A 25,280-nucleotide genomic window follows, 5' to 3' on the forward strand; every position below is an offset into this window, starting at 1 on the left:
ACCTTGTTGAAAGGAAGTGCCGTGTAGAAAATAAGTACTCAATAAATAGGACATTTTACTGTTTTGTTCTTGTTGTTATTAAGATCCAATTCAGCATGAAACAGGAGTCCTAGATGAAGAGACTGTGGAGAGGAGTAATTCTGTCTTTGACACTATGACATATGTTAGCAAACCAGATATGCATGAAATCCTTTCCTAAAAAGTTGACCATCCATTATTTACAGACATTGTATGAGTCAGGGCTCATTAGAATTTGTTGGCATAAGTCAGAGCTTCTCAGCCTCAGCATTGCTGACATTTAGGGTCAGAGAATAATTTGTTGTGAGGAGCTGTCCTGTGCATTATAGAATGTTCAACAGCTGCTGGGCCTTAACACTAGTAATAGCACCCCTCTCCAAATCATTAAAATAAAAAATTTCTCTAGAAATTTGCAAAGGTCTCCTGGGGCAAAATCAATCTCTCTCTCTCTCTCTCTCTCTCTCTCTCTCTCTCTCTCTCTCTCTCTCTCACACACACACACACACACACACACACACACACACACACACACCACACTGGTTGAGACACACTGGAGTAAATGGCTGCTTCTAGTCTACATTATTTTTCCCTGTATGAGAAATAGAATGTTAGATTTAATTTTAAAAATATATATTTTATTGATTTTTTACAGAGAGGAAGGAAGAGGGATAGAGAATTAGAAACATCCATGAGAGAAAAACATTGATCAGCTGCCTCCTGCACACCCCCTACTGGGGATGTGCCCGCAACCAAGGTACATGCTCTTGACCAGAATCAAACCTGGGACCTTTCAGTCTGCAGGCCAAGACTTGATCCACTGAGCTAAACCCGTTTCAGCTAGATTTAATTTTTAAAATTTGCAATAGAGTTACTTTATATTACTTTTCCAAAGATTTGGGCTGAAAATCAATGATACAATATAAAATTAGGCTGAAAATAGTTTAATCTCATTTTTGGTTTGAAAATTGCTGATTGGAGCCTCTGTTTTTCACTGAGTTGTGAATGTGGGCAGATCCTGATCAGCAAAGAGTCTTCCTAATGTGGCTTTGGCTAATAAGTCCTGAATTCTAACAAGGGTTTGCATGTTCAAAGAAATTCAAGCTTTACATTCTAGTATTTTCTCCCACTGTCACATCCATTTGCATTTTATATTTTAGCTAAATGGACTCTTCTTTGTCCAATAAATATTACATGGCTGAATGAGTAGTTATTACATGTCCTAAAAGGAAGTGAAAACTTCTTACCACATCTTAAAAATGGTTTAATGTGTCATAAGTAGTTTAGGTAGTTAGTAAGTATAAGCCAGAATGAAGACTGAATTAAGATTTTTATTGATTGATTGATTTGAGAGTGAAGAAGAAGAAGAGAGAGAGAGGTTTGTCGTTCCACTCATTCATGCATTCATTGGCTAATTCCTGCATGTGTCCTGACCATGCATGGAACCAAAAACCTGGCACATTGGGGCAACGCTCCAACCAATTGAGCTACCCAGCAATGACAAATTAAGAATTTTTAAGAATTATTCTGGTTTTTCCATTAGAGGCTCTTAAATATTTTTGCATAAGGACCACTCAATGTGCCCAATCTCCAGTCTATCTAAGTCTATATTCCACTTTTTAGTGGAGAAGACTTGGTGCTAAAGAACTGGAGAGGAACACCACAAACAAACAAATAAAATTGGCAGAAACATAGCAATTGCTTAAATTCCTAATGATAACATAAGTAAAACCTTAACTCCTCAACACAGCACCGCGGTTGCCCTGAATTCACAGGGCCTTCATTTTGTACCACTTCCCAGAGTGTGGGCTTTGGTGACCTGGACAGGGCAGTTCAGGCTTAGCATTAACACCCAGGATTCCATGGCAACAAGCCTTCGCCCCTTAAGACCGAGTGAGAGTGCTCAGCAAGCTTTTCCAGGTGCTGACTGCAGTGTGGGAAGGCCACCTTCAAGTACCCTGCCCTTACTAATCTCAGCAGTTGCTAACGTACAAGCAGTCTGTGGAAACGAGTGTAAGGAAAGGAGGGTCATGTGGCTCAGAAACTGGTGAGAAGACTGAGTGACAGGTAAGTCACTCTATCTAAAGGGCTTCCCAACAACCCCCCATGGGCCTCAGACCATACATTGAGAAATGCTGCCACAAGTCCAGCAATCCCCAAAGGTTGACTGTGACTCCCTCATCTAACTGGCAACCTCCAAGCTGGCTTTCCACATACTATACACATCACACCCAATGCAGCAATCTTACTGATTGCATCCATCTTGTATCCTCACATCACCCGCCCACCAGATGTCCAGCAGTGCCAGACAAAGGCTTGTGGGGTGAGAGGGGTCACTTTTGTAAAATATAAAAACAAAAACAAAACCCTCCAACCACTTAAAAAAACAAAAAGAAAAGCCACTTAGGGATGGGTATTTTGGTCTGCACTACAGAAAGGGGTAATGATTCTTTCCCAGTGTATTTATTGACATTCATCGAGCAGCATATAGTTTATTTTAGCTAGGGTTTGTGATGTAGCATCTATATTTAATTCCACAAGCTGTCAGGCAACTCATATATTTACAAACACAATCCCGGAAACAATGTGTTTGCTGGTCACAGCTGCATCTGTAACATCTCAGGAGCTGCGTGCTGTTTGGCACAGCTCAGGCAGGGCATTATCATTTTACATTCTGCTCCATGCCAAGGCCCAAATGAGGCAGAGCTAGGGCTAAAAGTTCAGGTTCGGTGACAGGCCTGGCAGAAGGCCAAGAGCAGGAATAGAACTGTAGGCTGCGGGTCAGAGTGAGAGCTGGCTTGTCAGCCTCACCTCCTTTCTGCAGCCTGCAGAGCGATGAGCAATTTCTATGTGATTGCGTGAGGTTTAGGTTGGCTTCTCAGGTCTCAGAGAAACCCTAACCATCCTGTGGGTATACAGAGAGTCACGCTGCTGGGGAGTGAGCTGGGCTTAAGAAGAGGAAGCCAGGCTGGTGGGAAGGAGGCAGAGGCTTAGAAGGGCTTCTCTCTAGAGGATGGAACAACTGTCTGCCGAGGGTGTGGAGTGACTGGCTAAGCCAACTTGAGAGTGGCTGGGCATATCCAGAGGCGGGGGTCAATCGGCATAATTCAGGTGATCTTGGTTCAGGGAGGACAGATCTGTTGGCCAGAATACACAAAGAAAGAGGTGGTGGTGCAATTAGCACCAGGTAAAGGGGCAGGCAAATCTGAGTGGTCTGTCTCCCTACAACAGAAGTGTGGAGCTGCAAGCGGGTGCAGGGGCCAGCAAGGGTACGAGCTTACACCTTAGATGGACCCTCTGAGACTGGGCCCTGAGGAGGGGGATGGGGAACTTGGGCACAGGCTCTGTTCAGTTTGGGGTCTGAGGAAAAAGCACTGGCACTCAGGGGCACGCAGGGAACCAGCAATTGTGGGTTGATATCCACCAGGGCCCAGGTTGGGGGAACATTCTTGACCTTGGGACTCTTATTACAGTGAAATGTAACTGCCTTCTCATAAGGGTATGCTGATGGGCCATCTAAACAGGATCCACAGAGCTTCTCCAAATCAGATGCTTAGATGGCCTTCTCCAAGCCAGGAAAATGATTTTAAAGAACTCCTACTTTTGTATTCTAAGGCTCTGGACTTCTGTCAATCCATAGCAATTTTTAAACACAAGTCACCTGGAGGGGTCTAGGTATCCTCCTGTGACTATGGCTCCCTCGTCAGAGTAAAGCCGGTGAATCTTAGGTTTAGAGGTCAGTTAGGGTGCACTATGGCTTCCTTGGGAGACCATTATTGACTTATCTGTTCTTGAGTTTTCTCTGTGGAATTTCACAATATCAACTTCATGGAGATTTCAAGAGAATTAAATGAGTCAATGAATGGAAAGGGCTTAGACCAGTTTCTGCACCGAGTAACCAATATCTAAACATAATTGACGATGATTATGATGATGGTAGCTCTGAAGATGATGAGGAAGTGGAGGCAAAAGAGGTGGAGCCAAGTGGAAGCCAGACATTCTGGTTTGGTGTTCCATGCTCATGACCACTCCACTGTGGAGCAGCTGATGGGGAGAGAGGGATCTCAGTGCGGGGCAGAGGAAGGCAGGTTTGTTATCAGGGCTCTAAGAGCTGCTGGGGTTTCTAAAGGAGTGCCATGGAAATGTGTCATGGTTTAAGAATGTTTCATCTGCATGGAGGTGAGATTTTAAAGGCCCTGAAATATGCAATTTTTCATTTAGAGGTTCTATTTGATGGGCAGTGCCTTCATTCTCTACATGGGAGACCCCTATGGCTTCAGGGGAAGCTCTGGGGCAGAGGCCTCCCTGGTCTGCATTCCGTGGCCTGGACTTTATCACACAAGCCTCTGGGAAAGCCTGACAGTCTGTCTCTCCAAGAACAGTGCCCAGGACACCTGCTGGCAAGTATGAACCCCTGCGACTGACACATGAATCTTCCTCCGCATGTGAAGGGCTGGTTATTACACAGCAGAAACCTGTAAATGTGGGCCTCTGAGGGGATGGTACCTACAAGGTCTAATGTTACTAAAGCTCCGTGTGTGTGTGTGTGTGTGTGTGTGTGTGTGTGTGTGTGTGTGTGAGAGAGAGAGAGAGAGAGAGAGAGAGAGAGAACATAGATCATCACTCTTAAGCTTATCACATGATCCTCAAGTCCTGTTTCATGAGGGTAAGTGCTGGGACCACCTTGATCATTAGACTTACTGCATCCCATAGTACAGTCCTCATGCACACAAACTGTTGAGTAACTGACTGATGGACAGAGGTGAGCTAGGAAGAGGAGAACCAAGTGTAGACCTTGGACTGGGAATATTCTCGAGTTTCATTCCTTGAGGAGTGGCTCCAGCAAGTCCCTCTCCTTTCCAAGCCTCTCCTCTTAAGGATCTCTGAGGAATGAAAGAACATTTAGTAAATAGCAATTATGATTAGCTCTTATCTTTGCTTGAATAATCATCAATGTGAGTAATCTGATTCTATACAGGGAAGATATCCATGTGTCTCACCTATTTTAAGTCATGTCCTGACCAGCGATGGGGAAATGCATGAAATGTCACTTGCCAGTTCCATGCCAGATCTGGAGGTGAAACTGAAGGTCATATCACAGAGCCTGGAGAGGACAGTGGAGGTCTGGGTGTAACCTCTGCCTGGGTTCAGTAGGGGCATCATGGCCCTGCTGCAGCTCTCTGACCTGCAGCCGGGGGCCTATTATTGGAGTTAAAGCACCATCCTTTGTCTCTGTTGAAGCTGGCAGATCATCCCAGCAGCAGGGGAAATTAAAACTCATTGATCTAATAGCACCCACGTTCACCCCTGCCCTGTAGGAGTCCCCACCCCGAATGTTTTGCCATTTAGCCTGTCTATCCTCTTTTTCTGCTCAAAATAAGAGGTTTTGCATCAAGATGTTGCAGCTAACCAGAACAAAACACTTTCTGCCAGTTTTACCACTGACATCCTCAGATGCATTCAGGAAAACACCTCCTCAATAGAGTTGGCCAATTAACCACTCAAATGGCTTGAGAACTTATTTAATGTCACTGCCTAATCACTTTATTAAATGTCACTGCTCCATCAGGCAGGGATTTCTGCTTTATCCCTCCCTTTTCTTATGCTTCACTCCCTTTCTGAAACACAGAGCTTCCTCCTAAAAATAAAATCTTAATGCCTCTCCCCTTCTGTTTGTGACCCTTGCATTTGCCTAGAATAATGGGATTTCAGCACTGGGCCAGACCAGAGGGCTCATCTTACCTCTTAAATCACTTCGCTGATGACCAAAGGGAGAGTCCCAGAGGAAAGTAACTTACTCCCAAGGGCACCAATTTATAAGTGGCAAAGCCCACAAGGTTTTGTAACTATAAACCGTGTCAGTGGTGCAGTGAGGAGTGAATACGACAGGATCTGGAGTAGGTAGACCTGAATCTGCCACTGAAATACATGAGCTGGTAATCCTAGTCTCAGTATTCCCATCTGTTATAGGGGGAGCAGACAATCTAGGAAGTGAAGATTGAGCGTGATTTTATTATCCATGCTTCATAAGCAGGAAGTTCCACACAAATATTAAATGATTTGTTTTGGTGTTTATCAATGACATTTATTAACAAGGTTAATAATAATTTTGTTCATTACAATACTGATTTCACACCCGTTTCTCCTTTTCTTCTGGCCTCTAATAATAGGTTAGCCATTCTTTAACTCCTCTAACATGTAACCCCTATTCTGCAGTAATTTTCAAAGGGGGAATTTTCTCTCACTTGTTGAGATGTAGTACACAAGCTGTGGATGCTCACATTCTAACTGGCTGTCTTCACACAGCTAGCATAAATGGAGATTGAGATGAACAGGAGGACACAAGAGTCCCCAAGAGGCCACAGCCAGGGATCACCTCCAAGTGGAGACAGGATTCTCATAAGCTCTCCCATTTGGAGACTGCAAGGGCTCCTTCTTGTGTGAATTCATTTGCACCTGATTTTCTCTTCTGACAAAACTATAATGTGTTTAATTTCTGGACAGATTTGAGCTAATGTACTCACAAAGGAAAAGTTAGGACTTACTTCACTTGGACCTTTGGTCCAAAGCGAATTTATCATTTGGGTCCGTGTAAAACTCTGTCTTAAATATGGTCTAAGTAAATGAAATTATTGGGCTTCCACAACTAAATTTATACTTTTTTTTTAACCAAAGAGCTAGCCTCACCATCATTTTAATCTACGGGCATATAATGAGGGGGGTTACTCACACAGTCAGCATCAGGACAAAGGACATATGGAAGCATCATAATTATTTAACCTGTTGAATATTAGCATTGCCACCAGAAGTCATGAGAATGTGGAAGGTTAAAAATTATTTTACAGGTCACTAATAAAAACACTTCTAGTCATATTATTTTTGGATTATGAAAAAGAAATGGCCAAAAGCTATTCCCTGGAGGAGCTTAATTTTTACGTAACTGTCAATGCTGCAATTATTTTGTCTTTTTTAAATTAAGGCAAATCAACAAAGTATAGGACTTTTTTTTATTTAAAAAAAGAGTTTTGAAACAAGTTAAAACCTCTCTTTCTTAAAAATTTTTTTTAGTGAAAATGTCTTGAGACCCTGAGGAAACCTATGGAGCAGAAACCTATGGAGCAGAAACCATCTGAAAAGGCTGGCTTTTCAGATGTGCGGGAGGCTCTGGATTTGGGCGTTGTTGCTGCGCTCAGCAGACTCGCTCCGCAATCACAAGCATTTGATTCTAAAGCCGATACTGCTACACTCAGTCAGGTTTAGCACAATGTGTGCTCTGAGCAAGCACGATTAGATACAAAGAATGACAAGAAGCACGTGTGGACTCAATAGAGCTCTCTTTTCCCCACATGCTGTCACCTGTCCTTACAAAACCCTTGACTCGCAGGTGAGGTGGCAGCTACCATTCCCCAGATTACAGCCCAGGACACCAAGAGGTTCAGTGGCTGGACCGTGGCCACACACTGTCACTGGCTCACAGTGATCCCTGGATGGAATGCATGCAATTGAATCTTCACAACTTTTTTGGGGCCCTTGAGTGTTGGAATTACAAAACAAAGATCTGGCCTCTGATCTAGAGGGGTCTATAATCCAGTCAGAGAAGGCTGGATGTGATCAGATTTAGGGGTGTCACTCTGCTGCAGAAAATGCCACACTCACTTTTTTCTCATGTGAGAAGAATAGCTAGTCTTCAGGGAACACAGAGAACCCTCACCAGGACAGGCCTTGTGCAGAATGGGGGAGGGGTAGCATTGTCTTTTTCTATGTCTGTATTGTTTTTCTATTGCTGTCGAAAAAATCACCACAAACTTAAAGGCGTAAAACAATAAAAACAAATTTACTATTTGAAGCTTCTGTGGGTCAGGTCCATGTATGGGTTTGCTGGGTCCTTTGTGCAGGGGCTCACCAGACTGAAAAGAGGAAACAGTTCTCATCTGGGGATCAGGGGCTCATTTGGCTGTTGGCAGAGCTCATTTCCTGTGGCCATTCTAATTTTCTTACTAGCTACTGACTGGGAATTGCTCTCAGCTCCTAGAAGCCACCTAAAATCTCTTGCTGCCCGGCCCTCACAGGACATCCACAGCATGGCGTTTGCTTTCTTCCAGGCCAGCAGGAGAAAGGTCATCTTTGGTTAAAGGTTTGGCTGATTAGGTCAAGCCCACCCAGGATACTTTCCCATTTGATGGTCAACTGCTTACTGACCTGATGATGAGAGTGCTGTCTCATCTTATTCACAGGTCCTGTCCACACTCAAGAGGAGGGTCTTAGACAGGGCATGCACTGATGGGCATGGGAAATGTGTGGCCATTTTAGAATTGTGACTGCTTACCTATTCGTGCACATCTATCTGACTGGTGTGTCAAGTAGCCCAGCCTCTAAAATGAGCATCCTTCTCTCCCCTCCAGCAATATGCCTTTAGAAACAATGTTTTATAAGAGGAGTTAATCACTAATGGTAGAGTTTCAGATAACGACATGAGCACCTGCTTCTGTAATGCCAATGCTTAGCACAGCGCCCTCAATTGATGTTTTTCAATAAATCATTAAATGAGAAATACTCTGGGCATCCTTATCAGATTATATCCTATTAAATATGCTACATCCATGTGTAAGGCTGATTCCTCCTTTTTATTTATATCACTTTACCCCATGATCTAAAAGATATGAATCTGCCAAAACTGGTTTGGCTCAGTGGATAGAGCGTCGGCCTGCGGTCTGAAGGGTCCCAGGTTCAATTCCGGTCAAGGGCATGTACCTTGGTTGTGGGCACATCCCCAGTAGGGGGTATGCAAGAGGCAGCTGATCAATGTCTCTCTCTCATCAATGTTTCTAACTCTCTATCCCTCTCTCTTCTTCTCTGTAAAAAATCAATAAAATATATTAAAAAATTTTTAAAAGGAACGAATCTATACTAATAAAAGAGTAAAATGCAAATTGACCGTACCTTTGCAACACCCATGAGCAAATCAGGAGTGAGTATGCAAATTAATATAAAAAAGATGGTAGGTTAATTTGCATATGCAGGTACCAAGTGGCTAGGGTAGGGTGGGGCAGTGTGCTCAGGACCTCTGGGCAACATGGGAAGGTGGAAAGGTGGCTCTGGCTGGAGCGAAGGCAGTGCTGGCAGCCAGGGGAAGGAAGGCCTATTCTTCCATAAATCTTCTTGCATTGGCCTCTAGTGTTATTATAAAACATTTGGGGAATTTTCTCCCTTCTATGATTTTACTGTTTATATTTAATTTTTTAATCCATCTAGAACTAATTTTCCAATATGATGGATACAATATTCCATCCCTTACCCAATTCATCTGTAATGCTTTTTAAATATATATTAAGTTCTCATGTATAATGAGCTCTATTTTTAAGCCATCTGTTCTATATCATTGATCTGCCCATTTAATTTGTGGGTCAGTATCACCTATTTTAATTATTGGAATTTTATAATATCTTTTAAGATCCAGTAGGGCAGGCATGGCCTCATTATTCTTCTCTCACCTAGTCCCTTAAGCCTGGGTCTGCCTTGCTGCCTGCTCTAGCTCCTTAGAGAGCCCAGCATGCTTTCACAAGTTCTGGACATGGAGCCAGACCTAGGTTCATATTCTACCTCTGCATCTTCTTAGCTCAACTACTCTGAGTCCCACTGAAATGTAAACTAATAATAATAATAATAATAATAATAATAATAATAATGCTGATACAACTCTCTTACTGTGTGTTAACTGGGGCAACTTCTCAAAATCATCCTGCACTTATAAAGTGGTCAATATCTCCTAGTTGGAGTGGAGGAGTGATTCCGGAGGTCCAGGCACTCATGCTTCTGTCCCTCCATCCTATGACCAGGGACTGATGAGAGCATTCTATACAGATGCTGAGTCTTAGATCTCTCTAACTTGGGCCAGCCTTTAAGTTGGGAATATCCAGGATTGTTACTTGGCCCCAACTTCTGAGCGGGCTCTTCCTAGAATGTGTCCTACCCACTGATATTTGATGACACAGGCCCATTGGTGAGACCAGGGTGTTCACCTGACATCTCCATGTGTACTTTTGTGATTCCAGGGGCCCTGGAGGAGAGGCTCAGAGGGGGAGAGTGTGGTGAGAGAATGAAGACACCAACTGCCCAGGAGAAGCATGAGGTGGCAGAGCGGCACTCAGTTTAGAGGGCTCCGGCCGGCGGCGGCCCCATGGACAACCCTGCTGGTGCTGGGCCTCCCCGGTTGGGTGTTGGCTGTCTCGGCCACGGCTGCTGCTGTGGTTCCTGAGCAGCATGCGTCATCAGCTGGCCAGCCGCCCCTGGACTGGCTGCTCACGGACCGGGGCCCCTTCCACCGCGCTCAGGAGTACACTGACTTCGTGGAACGGTATCGCCAGGGGTTCACCACCAGGTACAGGATCTACAGGTGAGTGGGGCCTCCTTCAGAACCCAACCTGGACAGACAAGCCCTGCAGGCGGGCGGGCGAGCCAGCTGGAATGCCCGCAGACTGAGCTAGAAGTGAGGGCTGGAGGAGCAGCGGGCAGAAAAAACAAGCCTACCATGTTGGTGTTTAAAAAAAGAAAGAAGAAAACACATAAAGGCTGGAAAACCTGCTGATGCCTCCTGGGGAAGTTAGCAAAAGGGTTTCTATTTATAGGTTCCGCTGCTTATAAATTGAGGACAAATGAGGCAGCAAGAGTCAGCATGTGGCCAGTGCTGCGGCAGGAGGTTAGAGTCAAATGCTGGGGCCGGGTTTTAACTAATGGGTTAGATACTTTTATGAGTTGTAATTACCCAGACATGCAAATGAAGGCAGGATAGCTCCTGCTCCTGCTCCTGCTCCAGAGGTCTGGGGAGCTTCTTGGGGTAAGGGACAAAATTCCTATCAACACCACAGCCTCAGCTAGCCTTGCTTAGGGAACCAGTCTGTACTTCCTGGCCCGTCAGTGTCCATCCTCAGAAGTATCAGAGAGCAGAAAGTCAAACGTGAGACCCATCTGGCCCGTGTGACAAAGCAGAGATAAAATCCCCACTGCTGGACCAGCACTTGCAAAGCAGGAGGCACCTCAAGATCCTTACACTGGGGCTCCCAAGAGTGCATCCCTGAATTCTCACGTCCCCTTCAGCCCTCTGCCCACTTGCCCTCTCGTCTTTTCTCTTTCCCCCTCACCATGCCCCAGTCTTCAAACAATCCTGAAAGCCTGGGTGAACTTATTTTCTCTTATCAAAGACATTTATTTTCCAATTACAAATTAGTTCCCAATGAAAAAATGTGAGAGAAAATATCTTAAAAGCACAAGGAGAAACAAAGCCTATTTATTCAGCACCTAGAAGTTGTTAACTATGTGAAACATGTGTGTCTAGTTATATGAACATACTCTAGGGGTGGACCTCTTGCTAGATCTAGCACTTTGTTATGTATATTAACTCATTTATTTGTATTGAATTGAGAGGGGGGAGAGGAGAGAGGGAGGGAGGGAGGGAGGGAGGGAGGGAGGGAGGGAGGAAGGGAGGGAGAGAGAGAGAGAGAGAGAGAGAGAGAGAGAGAGAGAGAGAGAGAGAAATATCAATGAGCTGCCTCCAAACATGCCCCCACAGGAGATGGAACCTGCAACCTTTTGGTACATGGGGTGATGCTCCAACCAACTGAGCCACCTGGCCAGGGCAGTACATTAACTCCTTTAATTCTTCTAGCAACTCTATGCCGGAAGGAAGAACAATACTTCCCCTTTTTTACAATTGAGGAAATTGAGGTCCAGAGAAGTTAGGGGACTTACCAAAGGACACACAGCTAGTAAATGGTGAGCCCACACTAGTTCCCAAATGGTCAGACTCTAGAATCTGGGTTCTTGAAATATATTTAGGCATTATTCTATTTCTAAGAGGTTGGGTTTTTTTTGTTTGTTTGTTTGTTTAATGTCTGCAATAACCATGGTGTCTGTTTGGGTCAGTATGGTATCTCAGAAACAAGGTTTAAGGTATTTACCACTGGAAGATTCCTAAATGGGAAGAGCATACATTTATAGAGGCCTATCTCCTGGCACATGATTCTCATAGGCACATGCAGATGAAGGGGCTGGAGAGTTACATATCCAGCAGAGAGAAACAAAATCCTGAGAGAGAGAGAGAGAGAGAGAGAGAGAGAGAGAGAGAGAGAGAGAGGAATATTAAACAGCAAATTCCTCCAGTCCACAAAAATGAGATTTAATTTACCTTAGATTTTTCAGCTTACCCCAAATCTTTCAGAAGCACTGTTATCACACAAATATATATATATATATATATATATATATATATATATATATATATATATATATATATTTGAATGAAAGTACATTGGAATTGAAATGGGCTGAGAATCGCAACACCATCATCCACTTCAAGGGCTGTAAGAACTGGAGGGATTCAACTATCAGTTTCCTTCTCAACAGATTTCTTCTCAGCAAGACCCAGCCTCAGTCTGGAAGCCATGGACGGCTTGGTAGCAGCTCTGAGCTATCCCATGGGGGGGAGAGTGTGTAATCATTTCTGCATTATCAACCATTTTATCGGTTGGTAATGGCTTTCTGATCATTTAGTGTAACAAGCTCTTACACGGTGTCATTGTGTTTTTTTTGTGTGTGTTTTTTTTTTGGGGGGGGTCAGTTCTTGCACTTGAACCTGTACTTGGGGAGGCAGTAAGCATTCATTCTGACAGACATGCAGCATTCTGATTTGTGACCCTTTGGTGGGGGACCAAAGAATGGTCACACACAACTGCTCCAGGAGAATTCTGGGAGTTTTGCCTTTAGTTATCAAGCTAAGTGGTGGCTCCATGGAGACTTGTTGTGATCCATGGGGTCTTTATTGTGATCCACCTCCCTGTTCCTGTGGGAATTCCCTCTTAGCCTCCTTCTCCTTTGGTCTCTAGTGACAACTCCCTTTAACAAATTCATGACCTTGCTTCCTCTGACGAAAGAGGGTCATAAGAAATTATTAAACTATACATAGAGGGTCACTCACATGACCAGTAGGGCACTTTATCCAGAAGGTTAGAGGATCATAAGCTTACAGAGAGTATCAGAAATGTATTATGGTGCAATATTCAGTCTCAAACAGAATCCATTCAATTCTCTAAGAAAGCTTTTGGTCCATCTAAAATGATATTCTCGTGTGCTCTCCATAGAAGAAAGGAGATGAACTGTAACGGCAAAGAATAAGTCTTTCCAACAGGAGGGATGTTTGGTACAGAATCCCAGGAAGCTCTCTCGCACTAAGAGAAAGACATCCTGTAGCTGTGCGAACAGGTCAGATATAGCCGACAGCAAGGTTCTCATGTTAGGCTCTGGATCCCACGTATTCTTATTGGGATATCAGCATGTGTTCTCACTTTCAGGAGATGACGTGCTCCTCTAGAATAGTTCTGACCTTTCTAACCATGGGCCACAGAGTTTGATGCTCTCTCCATTTTTCAAATTTGTTTTCACGTAGGCCTACGTGCTTCCGACGGAAGGTTCTGGAGCTAGCTGACCTGTTTTCTAAGCCTGCAGCTGTGGCTTCCTAGCTGTGTAATGCTCAGCTAATTATTTAATATCTTTACTCTCCAATTTCCTTCTTTGTAATATCAGAATAGAAATAGTCCAAATAAATCAATGTGCAACACTAATAAATTAATGTGAAAATTAAATATGTTGGTTGATGTAAAGCACTTAGAACAGTGCTTAATCATTACTACCTACCATTATTAGGTTGTCCTCAACAAATAGTAGCCAATGCAAGACGGTAACAAGATGAGAGCCACAGGTGCTGTCTTTGTGATGTCTGCTAAGGGCTGAGCATCCAACATCTTATATAACTATTAATATAACTACTTTCTTTCTAAGCATATTAACCTTCACCTCTCTGCTCTGAGAGGAACTCAGCCAAAGAATGCATGGATCTTCTCTGGGCACACTCTTCCTGGTCTTGCAGGCTTAACAGAGGGAACTAACAGGCTCAAGCCTGTTTTAGAGTCTTAACAGAGGGAACTAACTGGTTCAAGCATGTTTTAGAGTCACCACAGGGGAAAGTCTTTCCCCTAAAGTCAGAGATGGACAGCTTAGCAGGCCTTCCTAAGGATGTCCTACAGGAGCCAGTCACTGCCAGACCTGGTGCCAGGTGTGACATGGACAACCTCAGGATGGCACCATTACGAGAAGCAAGACAATATGTACTCTTGTTAAGCCTTCCTAAGTAACAGGATGGTTTGATCATCTCACTCAATATTTTGGCATGCTTTTACGTCCCACTAACCAACTCTCATCATGTCCTCAAGCCCTGTCAGACCAACATCTGAGCAGTCAGCCCACTTCTCAGATACTGTCTCTTAGGCTATTAGTCAGAGCCATCAGAGCGGAGGTCCCATCTCCAATTCCATTTGTGATCCCCAACTTCCCTCTCTTGCTTCACTCCATAATAAACACTTAGGTGATCCAACTCTCACAGCAGTCCTATAAGGCATAGGAGGCGATTAGGTCCAAGGCAATTAGACGGACTTATTTGTTCAAGGTCAGAGAGGCAGAGAGGCACAGCCAGAAATAGCATTCAAGGCTCCTGACTTGAAGTCTCCTGCTCATTATCTAGACCACGCCACTTCCTTCTGACTGTAAGTGCATCTTCATCATAACACGCAACCTAATCAGGCACCTAAATTGAGCTGATGCAAATGTAAATATGGTTTCTCGAAACACTCTAGCGATAATGTTCCATTCTCTCTTTGCTACAAATCAAAGTAATGAGCAGTCTGTTTTTTTTTTAATTTCTTTTTGTATTAAGGCTTTAATATAGAGATAATCATGGGATTGGAAAAAATCCAAGCCACTATGATGAAACACTTAAAACTCGGAAGGAATAAATTAAAATTAGGAGAAAAAGTTAAAAACCATACAGAACAATGAGTATAATACAGTGGTTAGGAGGAGAGCAAGGCTGAGTATATTTCCAAATTATTGACCTTTGTCAATATTCAATATTATTTCCATTTCTAGCTCTCTCTCTCTCTCTCTCTCTCTCTCTCTCTCTCTCTCTTTTTTTTTTTTTTTTTTTTTAGAAAGGAAGGATTTGGGAATACAGTAGAAGTATTTTGGGAGGAGGAAAAACAAAAAATATATTAAATAACTATCTTCAACGATTAAAAAAAAAAGGACATTACATTCTGATCATATTCTGGGCCACGTTTATAAATTTTGAGAACCTAAATAGAATAAAGCTGAAAGCCATGAGGGTGGAGTGGTACCCAAAGGTAGGCAGTGTTGAGGCAGGAATGTGTTTTAGCACTTGCATCTGGAAATATTCAATGGGACAAGCAGGCACAGAATCAGAAGATGTGATGGACAAGGGCAGTTAAGGACAAAGAAGTTATCAGCAGGCACCAGTACAATAATGCTTAGAAAAGAAAACTTTGCTTGCAGATCATCAGGATGAAAAAATGAAACATAATAACAGCTCATATATACAGGAAGTGAGAAATGGGAACGAGCAAGTATTTGAGCCACACTGCTCCAAGTGCGGTCTATGACCCAGCAGTTTCGGCCCTACCTGGAGCTCTTAAAAAAACACAGGACCTCAGGCTCCACCCAGACCTGCGGAATCAGGACCTGCATTTTCACAAGAGCATGACATTAAAGCTTGGGAGATGCTGTGTTTTGTTACACTAAGTGCTCAGGAGACCAAGCGGAGAGCAGGAACTACCAGGGTGATGGACAGAAGGCTTCAAGGGAAGGCAGCATCTCCCACGATGCCCTGGAGGTAGTGAGAATAGTGACAAGATGTTACAGATGAAACAGAATCATAATCAAGGAAAGTTAAATTTAGGAGTTATTAGTACCAAGGCACATGAACTCACAAGAATAGATGCAGCAGCTGGGAGAAAAATTTAAAAGCAGAAAAGGCTGGAGGGCCTAGAACCAGCCTGTGGGTGCCTCCTGGGAGCAGAGAGGTGAGGAGGCAGAAAGCAGCTGTGGAAGCAATCACAGGAGCAGCTTCAAGCTGATGTATCATCCAACCACTTCTCTCAGACTAACAAATACCAATTTGGATAAACAGCAAACCCTGGGAGAGGCACCATCTCTAATTAAGAGATCACAGTCCATGTAAACAGACGACAACCAAAGGCAACCTCAGCCTGCCTGGGTAAATCCCAGTGATTCCTTAGGCATTCATTATGGCTACCGGGACAGACAAAGGCTGCTACCACACAGTTACAGGGAATCGCGAGGGCGGGAAGCCACAGTTCTCAGGGGGGTGGGACAGGCAGGGAAGGAGGGGAGGTCTCTTGGAAAATGACTGTAATCCGACTGAACTGGCTGATCTCTGAACTTTACACTGGGTTTATATTTTGACAATCAGACGGTGCACTGGGATGGAAGGAGAGAAAGGCATGGTGCACAGAGGAAGACAAGTGAGAGCAAAAGGGGAGGCAATGCGGCCGTGACCAGCCTGCAGGTCTGGTCAGAGGCACTATTCCCCAACCCACTGAGGTGAGAGGGAGGGACAGCTGAAATGTTGAGAATTTGCTTTGACCCAGAGTTCTGCACTGGCTAAGTGTACAGAACCTCTGACATCTCACATGCCATCTAGAGAGGGCTTGAAATCTTTATCAAAGGAATTCCAGTCCTGGATGTCTGGAGGGGGAGCAGAGTCCTTCCTGCCCCTTCTCTGACATGGGAGAGGAAGGTGTTCTCTCTTGGAAAAGGAGAACTAGCACAAAAGAAGCAACTACGGATCAAGAGTCTACGAAGAGCAATGTTCATTCAGCATTTTCGAGGGCCGACTCTGTGCTTCTGCTTTTGAAAGATTCTATTAATAAACCATGAACAAGAAGGACACCATTCTTCATCTGATGGAACTTATAGATAAGCACATTTAGATAAAGAGCCAGGTCACCCAGCAAAGAAAGGTCAAGGAAAGCTGGAATAAAAGGTGATGTACAGGCCAAACCCAGTGAATGAGGGAGATAGCAGGAGGGATGGTGTGGTGGACAGTATTCCCCAAGGCATGGGGACAAAGGTGTGGTTCAGGAACTAGGCAGCCAGTCCCACACATCTGAGATCAATGTCAAGAGGGACTTGAGTGTGTCTCTCCTTCCCCTGCTCTGCCCCACTATGTTATTTTCACCATAATTCATCTGTTCAAAATGCCAAAAGGCTCTGAAACACTGGTTTCTTCCAGAATGCAGTTTCAAAACACTCACCTGGCGGGGCCTGTCGTTTCTCTGCATTAGGGGTGAGGAAATGAAGTAAAAGTCATTGCATGTCTGGAGAAGGCAGGACCTAAGGCTATTTCTCTTGTGGAGGACTATTCCCCAGGTGAGGAAATGGTAAGCAGTGCTTTCAGGTCCTGTAAACTTACTGGGTCAACTGAGAATCCAGCGTCATTCATGCTGAAAAGTTTGAATTCAGAGGAAGCTTTCCACATCTTGCATGTGCTCACTTGGTTCTCCTATGGGTATTTATGGTGCATTTTCTTTGTGCAGAACTTTCTGGACATATGAGCAGGCTGAGAGAGAGAGAGAGAGAGAGAGAGAGAGAGAGAGAGAGAGAGAGAGAGAGAGAGAAACAGTTTTAGTGATTTCTGGGAATTCAGCAGCCCAGTTTGAATGACAGCACACACACCGGAAAACACATCAGAATGTCACATCTCAAGTGCTGCAGAGAGGAGGACATTTAGGACATGCTCAATGATTGATGGATAGATTCAGCCTTCGAATGCAATGTCAGAATGAGTTTCCAGGATGCCAGTCCCAGGTTCCCCCAGGACAAAATGACTCTCACCCCACATTTTCCCATCTCTTTTGGGGCTGTAACCAGGTTATCCACCCTGACTCAAAATACGATGGCAAAGATGGTCTGTAAAGAATAAATGAAAAAATAAAAATGTGCAAGAACTGAAGAAAGAATGCAGGATGGCCAGGGGGAGAAGGCAGAATTGGGTTTATTTTCCATTGAGATTCAAAAGAAAGATCTTGCGTCAGCCAGGCAGAAAAAAAGAGGATTAATTTTTGCTTTGAGAAACAATTTTATTCATGAATGAATTGGTACTTAGAGACATGTACGTTTAGAAAGGCATGAGGTGAGCTTCATCTAGAAATTGTCAGGACACAGGATCAGACAGACAGGGACACTGGCTATTCATGTGGTCTCTTCTTTTTCCGCCTTTTTCTCCTTCTTCTTCTTTGTGAGAGAAGAGCTTTTTCTGGGTCAGAGAATCGCAATTTTTTTTTCTTTATTCAGTTTCTGCCACATTTATCCCCCCTGAGGGCTTCTCACATCTCCCGCAAGAAAATTATTTCAGTCCTCAGAAAGCTCAGAACAGTGAGTAGCACACGGTGCATTTATTTACTGGGCACATTTATTGAGCATCTGGGTGTGCTGGCCACTCCACAAGTGCTGGGGACACGGTGTGAACAGAATGCATCCCAGGCTTCAGGGAGTTCTGCCCTCAAGGAAGAATCTGGAGCAAGTGACTGGAAGTGGCCAGGGGTCTGTGAGGTGGGAAAGTGTGGTATGTGGGAGGTCTGATTCCCCTGTCTGTCACCTGCCTTCCCCTCTAGGATAGAAGATGGGAGCGTACTCACAAGGCCCTGAGGGCCATGGGGCAGATTTATTACCATGAAGCCTGGGCTGGAGATGATGGTTTGGAGCTGGATTCCATTGGATTGATTTGCCCAATCCTAATGAAGCCTAGAGAGGTCCTGGCTGGTGGTGTGGATGGGCTGGCCACGTGGCCTCCGATGAAGCTCCAGCAAGTGAGCTACCAGCAAGATGGGGGTGGGGGAAGCCTCAGTGGGGCTGTCCACTGGAGGGCATGGTACCCAAGGGACAAGAGCCTTTTGTGAGCTGGGAGCTTAATGCTTTGACTCGACACAATATTGAAATGTGGACCACAGGACAGCAGGGGTCACCAATCTCCTCCACTCCCCTGTGGGACAAAAGGAGGACAAAGGCCAAGAAAATAGATGGTTCCAGGAGGACAAACAAGTTAGCCAAAGTTTCTATTTAGTATAGGGAAAGAGCACATATGACTCTCTTTTTACTATTAAACATAAAGAACATAAACATTAATAGCTAATATACACTGGGTGCTCACATATGCCCAACATTTTATTAAGTGATATGTAATCCTCCTCATACAAAGGAGATGCTATTTGTACACACACATTACAGATAAAGACACTGAGATTAGAAGATGTCACATGACTGGTAAGAAGAGCCAGCACTCAACCCATAAAATAGAGTACCTGACCATTAAATTGTTATTGAATGAAGTAAATAATCTGAGCCTGGATTCTCACAACTCCAAGGAAAACCAGTCATAACCACCTGTGCCCTGGCCCCCGGCTCCCCTTGGTGGCGTTCTCGCAGAGCTTTGGGAGGCAGAAGGTGGGCTTTAAGGAGCTGGAGGGTGGCACATGCCACACAAAGGTCCTGTGGTTCTGTTTCCAGAGTCCTCCATTTGCACCTGTACGCTGGGGAACCCTCCATGGGAAGAAGCAACTCACCCGCAGCAAAGCCAGTGCACTTCTGTAGTGGGCAATGTAAACTAAATTTAAGTAACTTGAATCCTCTACTGGAGGGGCACTTCATACCATTTTCAAAAAGCAGCCTCTTTTTTTTGTCCTGGCTTATAAAAATTCAGTGTTAAGTCAGTTTCCAGCCCCTGACTTTAGGATCAGATAGCTACTGATCTATAAACACCAATATCTACATGGGAGCGACACTTTCACAAAGCCAGAAAAAAATCTTTGGTGCTGCAAATAACCACTGCTTAGTTTGTAAATTTGGAGTTTCTTACAGTGACAAGATTGGTATGTCCTCTGGGTCACCTCTGCTTACTCCCTGCATGCACAGCACACTGTGGATTCCAATAAAACTCCGAATGAGACCCAGGACTGGACTCCCGATTCAGTTTTAGGACTTATAGGTGTGGGGTGGGCATAGTAGGGCTCTTATATGGGGACAGGGTTTGGGGACAATGCAATGATCTGGCTGAGCTTCCTCTGCGGGCTGTGTTTTCCCCTCTGCACCTGATTCTGCCACCATGCCAGTCTCTCCCCTGAACCCAGAATGTGCTTCTTTCTCCTTCTGCATGCAAAGAACAAACAAGCTCTGGAAGTCACAATGAGTCAGAGCAAGAAGTTTCACTGGCCAGATAGGAGCCCTCAAGGGAGAGAAATGAAGTCGCCAGAACCAGCACAGCTCCAAGCCTTCATTACCAGCCCCAGTGCTGGGAGGATTCTCATGCTCCTTGCGTACCCAGAGAGTCTGGGCCTTCCCTGGGGACATGCTAGTGACGGAAGAGGGACAGGAAGAAAGGCTCTGGGGAGTAAGTTCCCCTGGATGCCCAGAGGCATGAAACCATCTAATGATCCCTCGACATAAGCTACGTCGTTGGTTTACTAGTAACAGCAGTAAACTTCAGTGTGGTAAGCCAGCCTCTTGCTCAGTTAGTTCTGTGGGTGTGCTAAATGGTGAGCTTGATAAAGAGTGTGGGGAAAAAAGGTGGGTGTGTGCAAGTCAAACATTCAGCTAGAAACTCATGCCGAAATGAGACTCAATAGAAGTGTAGCTCTAGAAGCTGATAACACATTATTTTGTCTTCTGTGACCACCAAGGACGTGGTGTCCATTAGGTGCCTGAAGGCTGAGAGACTAAATCTGGGAGCCACAACTTTAGGGGTTCGCCTGGGTCAGGAAGCCAAAGGTGCAAAGACAGTGCCTAGGTGAGCAAGGAAGCCCAACAACATGGGTGACAGGGACAGAATAGAACCGAGGGATGCCTGATACTTGAACCTAAAGTCAGCTATTTCCTACCCAACGCAGACAACTGTTCTACAAATCCCCAACAAGGCAGTCAACAGTCTGGGCTTGAGCAGTTCCATTCTTGAATGTTCAGGAGGCCAATTTCCATTCGACAGCCCCAAACACTATAAGAATCTTGAGTCACACTCTTTCTGATATTGAATCACACTCTTTCTTCCCATAATTTCACTTATGGATCCTGACTCTGCTTCCTCTTATTTCTGTGGAACAAGTCAAGGGCCTCTTCTTCACGACACATCTCTAGAGATCTGAAGATGGTTATTATTCTCCCTGATTCCTAAACTTGTCAGCATACTTGCAACTACTCTCCAGAAGTTCTTTTTTCTCTTCCCCTCCTTTCACATTCTCTCCCTCAAGCTGTATTCTATCTCTTTTCATTCTTCTTCATAAAGGAAATATAAGACATTTATTTTGACATAAGATCTGTTGATCCAATTCTGGCTTGCACTGTCCTTTCCACAGACTTCTTTATCTCTGCATTCTCTGCAATTCTCCAATGCTTGTGAAGGTGCTGCTAGGTCACAGGTCACCTCAGAAGAGTGGTGACTCTCCTTTGGAACCAAAGCATCAATGCTTCAAGAAAAATTGGAAATAAGTGCTAGGCTTGTGGTGAAAGAACAAAGATTTTCCATTCAAGTTAAATGTAGGGGGGAAAATCCCTAACTTTTTCTCAGCTGGACCCAGTTTCTGTGGTAAAATCATAGCCACATGACCCCTGCCATGTTTCCTACGACACAATTGTATCTCTGTCTCCTTTGCTATGCCCCCTGGGGCTGTCAGGCACACGGCTGCTGGGACTTTTTCCTCTTCCCATCCCCACCTGCCATGGGAGTGGGAAGGCTTCCACCTCAGAATACAGCCTTCTCTCTTCTCCAGCTTCATCGTTTACCACTGGGACTTCCTTCTTTTCTCCTGTCCAAACTCTTGTAAGGTCTCCTGTGGGTCCCTTGGTGCCCACATGATAAAACCCAAATGCATTTTTTTTTTTAAAGAATGAACGTTCACTTCAAAATCACCCATTCACTATTTTGACAAATATTCAATGATATGGACTCTACATCACTGAGCATACGACACCGTTTCTTCTTGTTCCAGTCTCGGTGAACATCTCCAGCTTGGCCCAGACATGAAGACTTCTTTCCTTCCTCCTGCAAAGCCCCTTCCTTTTTCTCTGCTAGGGAGTTCCTACTCACTTTTCAAACCCATTTAAACATCACCTCACTATGTAGTCTTTTTTGACTCCTTCAAGAGTTAGCCTACTTATGATTTCCCTTCAATATGTTCATATTTCTACTGTTTACCTTATTTCCTCTCTCCCTTTCCCCTCTTCCTTCATCCCTTCCTTCCTTTTTCTAATTCTCTTTGGTCTTCACTTGGTTCTAAACACCTTCTGTCAAGGGACACATCTTATTTCATCTTTATAATATCCAGTTCCCAGCACCATGTCTGCCACATATAAAGATATGCTGAATGAAATTATTCAGTAAGAGTAGGATGTCCTGCGACTAAATTACCGTACATGAAGCAGTGAGCAAGTCGTTGAGACTCCAGGCTCTGCACTCGTACCATGTGGGTTTAAACTACAGTCATACTACTTCTAATTGTGTGAACTTGTACAAGTTATTTTGTATCTGTGCCTCAGTTTTCTCATCAGTACAATGGGTGTAAAAATAGGCCTTTCTTTATAGAACTCTTTGGTGATAACTAAAAAACAAATTTGGTTTACTTCAAAATAGTGTTCATTCTTTTTGTGACTGGTCTCCTGAGAGTACATGTGGAAAACAATAGCATAGGGAATCTTGAGAAGAGGGTGAAAAAAATGGAGGAAGATTTGTGGATAGAGAGGAAAGGAAGATGAGTCAGTGCTACTCTATTAAATTTTTCCTACCGCAATTTCCATAAATTAATCAGATTTATCACTTAAAATCCACACTTCTCTCCCTAACTATAGTCTGAGTTAATCTATCCATTGATCTTATAGTTATCGATAGTACAAAATAAACCTGAACAGTGATAAGTGCTTTCCCTGCAGAGAGACTCACATGCCATGATCCCACAGCATCAAAGTTGAGGCCTCGAGGCCAACACCATTTCCCACCCAGATAAAACAAAAAGAGAGGCCCCAATGGGGATGCTGCTGAGCTGAGAAGTGGAGGCATGGGTGTTTGACCTCGTAGACAATAAAAGTCAGGTAACTGAAAGAGTCCCTAATCTAGACAGACAATAGAATTAAGAGTGAAGATCATTTTGCCAGGCTAGAATATGAGATTGACATAATCAAGGTAGTATTAGTTGGAGTAGGCTAAAGCAAGTACAAACAGTCCCCAAATCGCAATGACTTAATAAAAGTTGATTTGTTTTATTGTTCATGTCACATTCTCTTTACGGAAGGGTTAAAAGACTGCTTCATGAAATCATTCAGGACCAAGGTTTGTTCTACCTAATCACTCTGGGACCTCAGATCCAACACCGGATCCTGATGGACAAGGAAAGAGAGAGAGAGCATGAAGGACTTCATGGCAAATCTTAGGGGCTAGGCCTGTGTTCAGTCACATTGCTATACTTAATACAGAGGAAGCTTGGTGGTGGTGGTGGTGGTGGTGGGGGGGGTGTAAAATGCAAAGCCCTAAATTTAAGTTCAAAATGTCAACTTTACAAATATATAGAAAATCTGACTTAGCTGTGAAAAAAGAAATATGGAGCTGAAAAAAATGTGAGGTTTGGTTGATCATTACATTACTGTTAGTCATGAATACTTTTGACTTTTAAAATATGAATACAATAACCCTGGTCAGGTGGCTCAGTTGATTAGACCATCATCCCAATATGGCAAGATTGCAGGTTCAATCCCAGTCAGGGCAATATTAAGAATCAACCAATGAATGCATAAATAAATGTAAAGAATATAATACTCAAGTGCATTAATAAAGGAAATATGTATAGTAGAAAGATTATCAGCTTTCTCCATCTGTTGCTTAACTAAGTGTCCTTGACTAAGATACTTAAATTATCTGAATCTCAGCCAGCTTAGCTATATAGGACTAAAGTATGCGGAGTGTATCAGTTAACTACTGCTATGACTATGCATATGAAAATAACCTCAAAACTCAGCAGCTGAAAACAAGAATCACTTATTCTCATGCATCTGTAGGTTGGCTTGGTTAGTTATATTTCTGGAAGCAGGCCTGCAAGGGGGTCATGAGGTCTTTACTCCAATGAAGTTTCTCCTGGGGCACAGGCTGAAAGGGCAGCACCTGCAGCTACCTGGGGAAAGCAACTCTAAAGGTGAGTGCAGAGATGCAAGAGACAGTGGAATAATGCAATGACTTATGAGATCTTGGCCCAGAACTGGCACACTGTCACTTCTGTCCATATTCTGTTGTCCAAATCAAAGTTACATAGCCAATCTAATATCAATGGTGGAGGTAAATGAGCTCCCTCTATATGAGTAAGCGATACTGCAAAGTCACAGGTCTAGGGACATTGTAATTAGATGAGAATGAGGAATCAATATAATACACTATATTTGGAAGATACTTGTGATGATTAAAAAATATATAAAGCATCCAGTCCCAAGCCTGGCAACACAGGGGCTCAGAAAAGAGGCACTGTGATGATAGTTATGATGATGATGATAATGCTGTACATATTCAGATGTTGTATCCTAGTGTACTCTCAGTAGCTCAGAGGATACCCACTGGATTGTGTTTAAGTTGGATTTAAAAAAAGAAATATATTCACTAGCTAGATTGCAAGCAGATAAGGTGGAACATAAAGGGCCTGGGGAATCTGGAAACTGTATTAAAGGAACTAAAAATAGTTAGTCCAAAGAAGAGTGGCCCATATGAAAAGTAAATGCACCCAAATACCAGAAGGGCTATCTCACTGCAAAAGGAATAAACTTGTAGAATAATGGAAGGAACTGTGAGTCTGGGGAAATTTTCTTAGAGTTAAGTAGATAATGGGTGGCCCATGGACATTTGCTGGGGACAAGCACAGCACAGGCTGTCTGCTTGCTGAGCAAAGACAACGACATGGGAGGTAGAGTGGTGACCAGAGCCATTTTCCACAGATGAATGGAGGAGCTGCAGGGAGTGGGTTGAGAGGTCAGAGAAGAGCTGAGGTTTCTGTACTCGGAAAAACACAGATCTTAGCTCCCTTTTCATTTCCTTCTACTCTCTCAGATCCACTGATCCTCCTTCCAACCTGTCTGTTTGCATTTCATGTTGATTCTACACAACTCGCAGTGCCCTCTCCAAGCCCTGGAGTCCCAACATGACAGTGTGAGATTCCATAAACATTGGTCTCTTCCTCTCCTTTAAGCTTGAGTCTTCTCTCCCAATCAGCCTTAATTAAACTGTTTGAAAGCTGCAGCTTGATTTTAATTAGAGCAAAATTGGGAAGATTAGAATGAAATTGGCCAATCATTGTTTACAGGCCATTGTGTGAGAATACAGCAGG

The 25,280-nt window shown here is 43.8% G+C and overlaps 1 protein-coding gene across 1 annotated transcript in view; it reads left to right on the plus strand.

Moving 5' to 3' along the window:
- The window catches only part of BRINP2 (BMP/retinoic acid inducible neural specific 2), an 87,056-nt gene that overhangs the window by 32,998 nt on the left and 28,778 nt on the right, over positions 1-25,280 (plus strand). The window contains exon 2 of the mRNA XM_084865757.1: positions 10,068-10,408. Coding sequence (XP_084721883.1) covers positions 10,140-10,408 — 269 coding nt within the window. The 5' untranslated portion in view covers positions 10,068-10,139. The remainder of the gene's footprint in view (positions 1-10,067; positions 10,409-25,280) is intronic.

The sequence above is a fragment of the Pipistrellus hanaki genome (genome assembly GCF_964339955.1).
Source record: "Pipistrellus hanaki genome assembly, chromosome: 18".
NCBI lineage: Eukaryota > Metazoa > Chordata > Mammalia > Chiroptera > Vespertilionidae > Pipistrellus > Pipistrellus hanaki.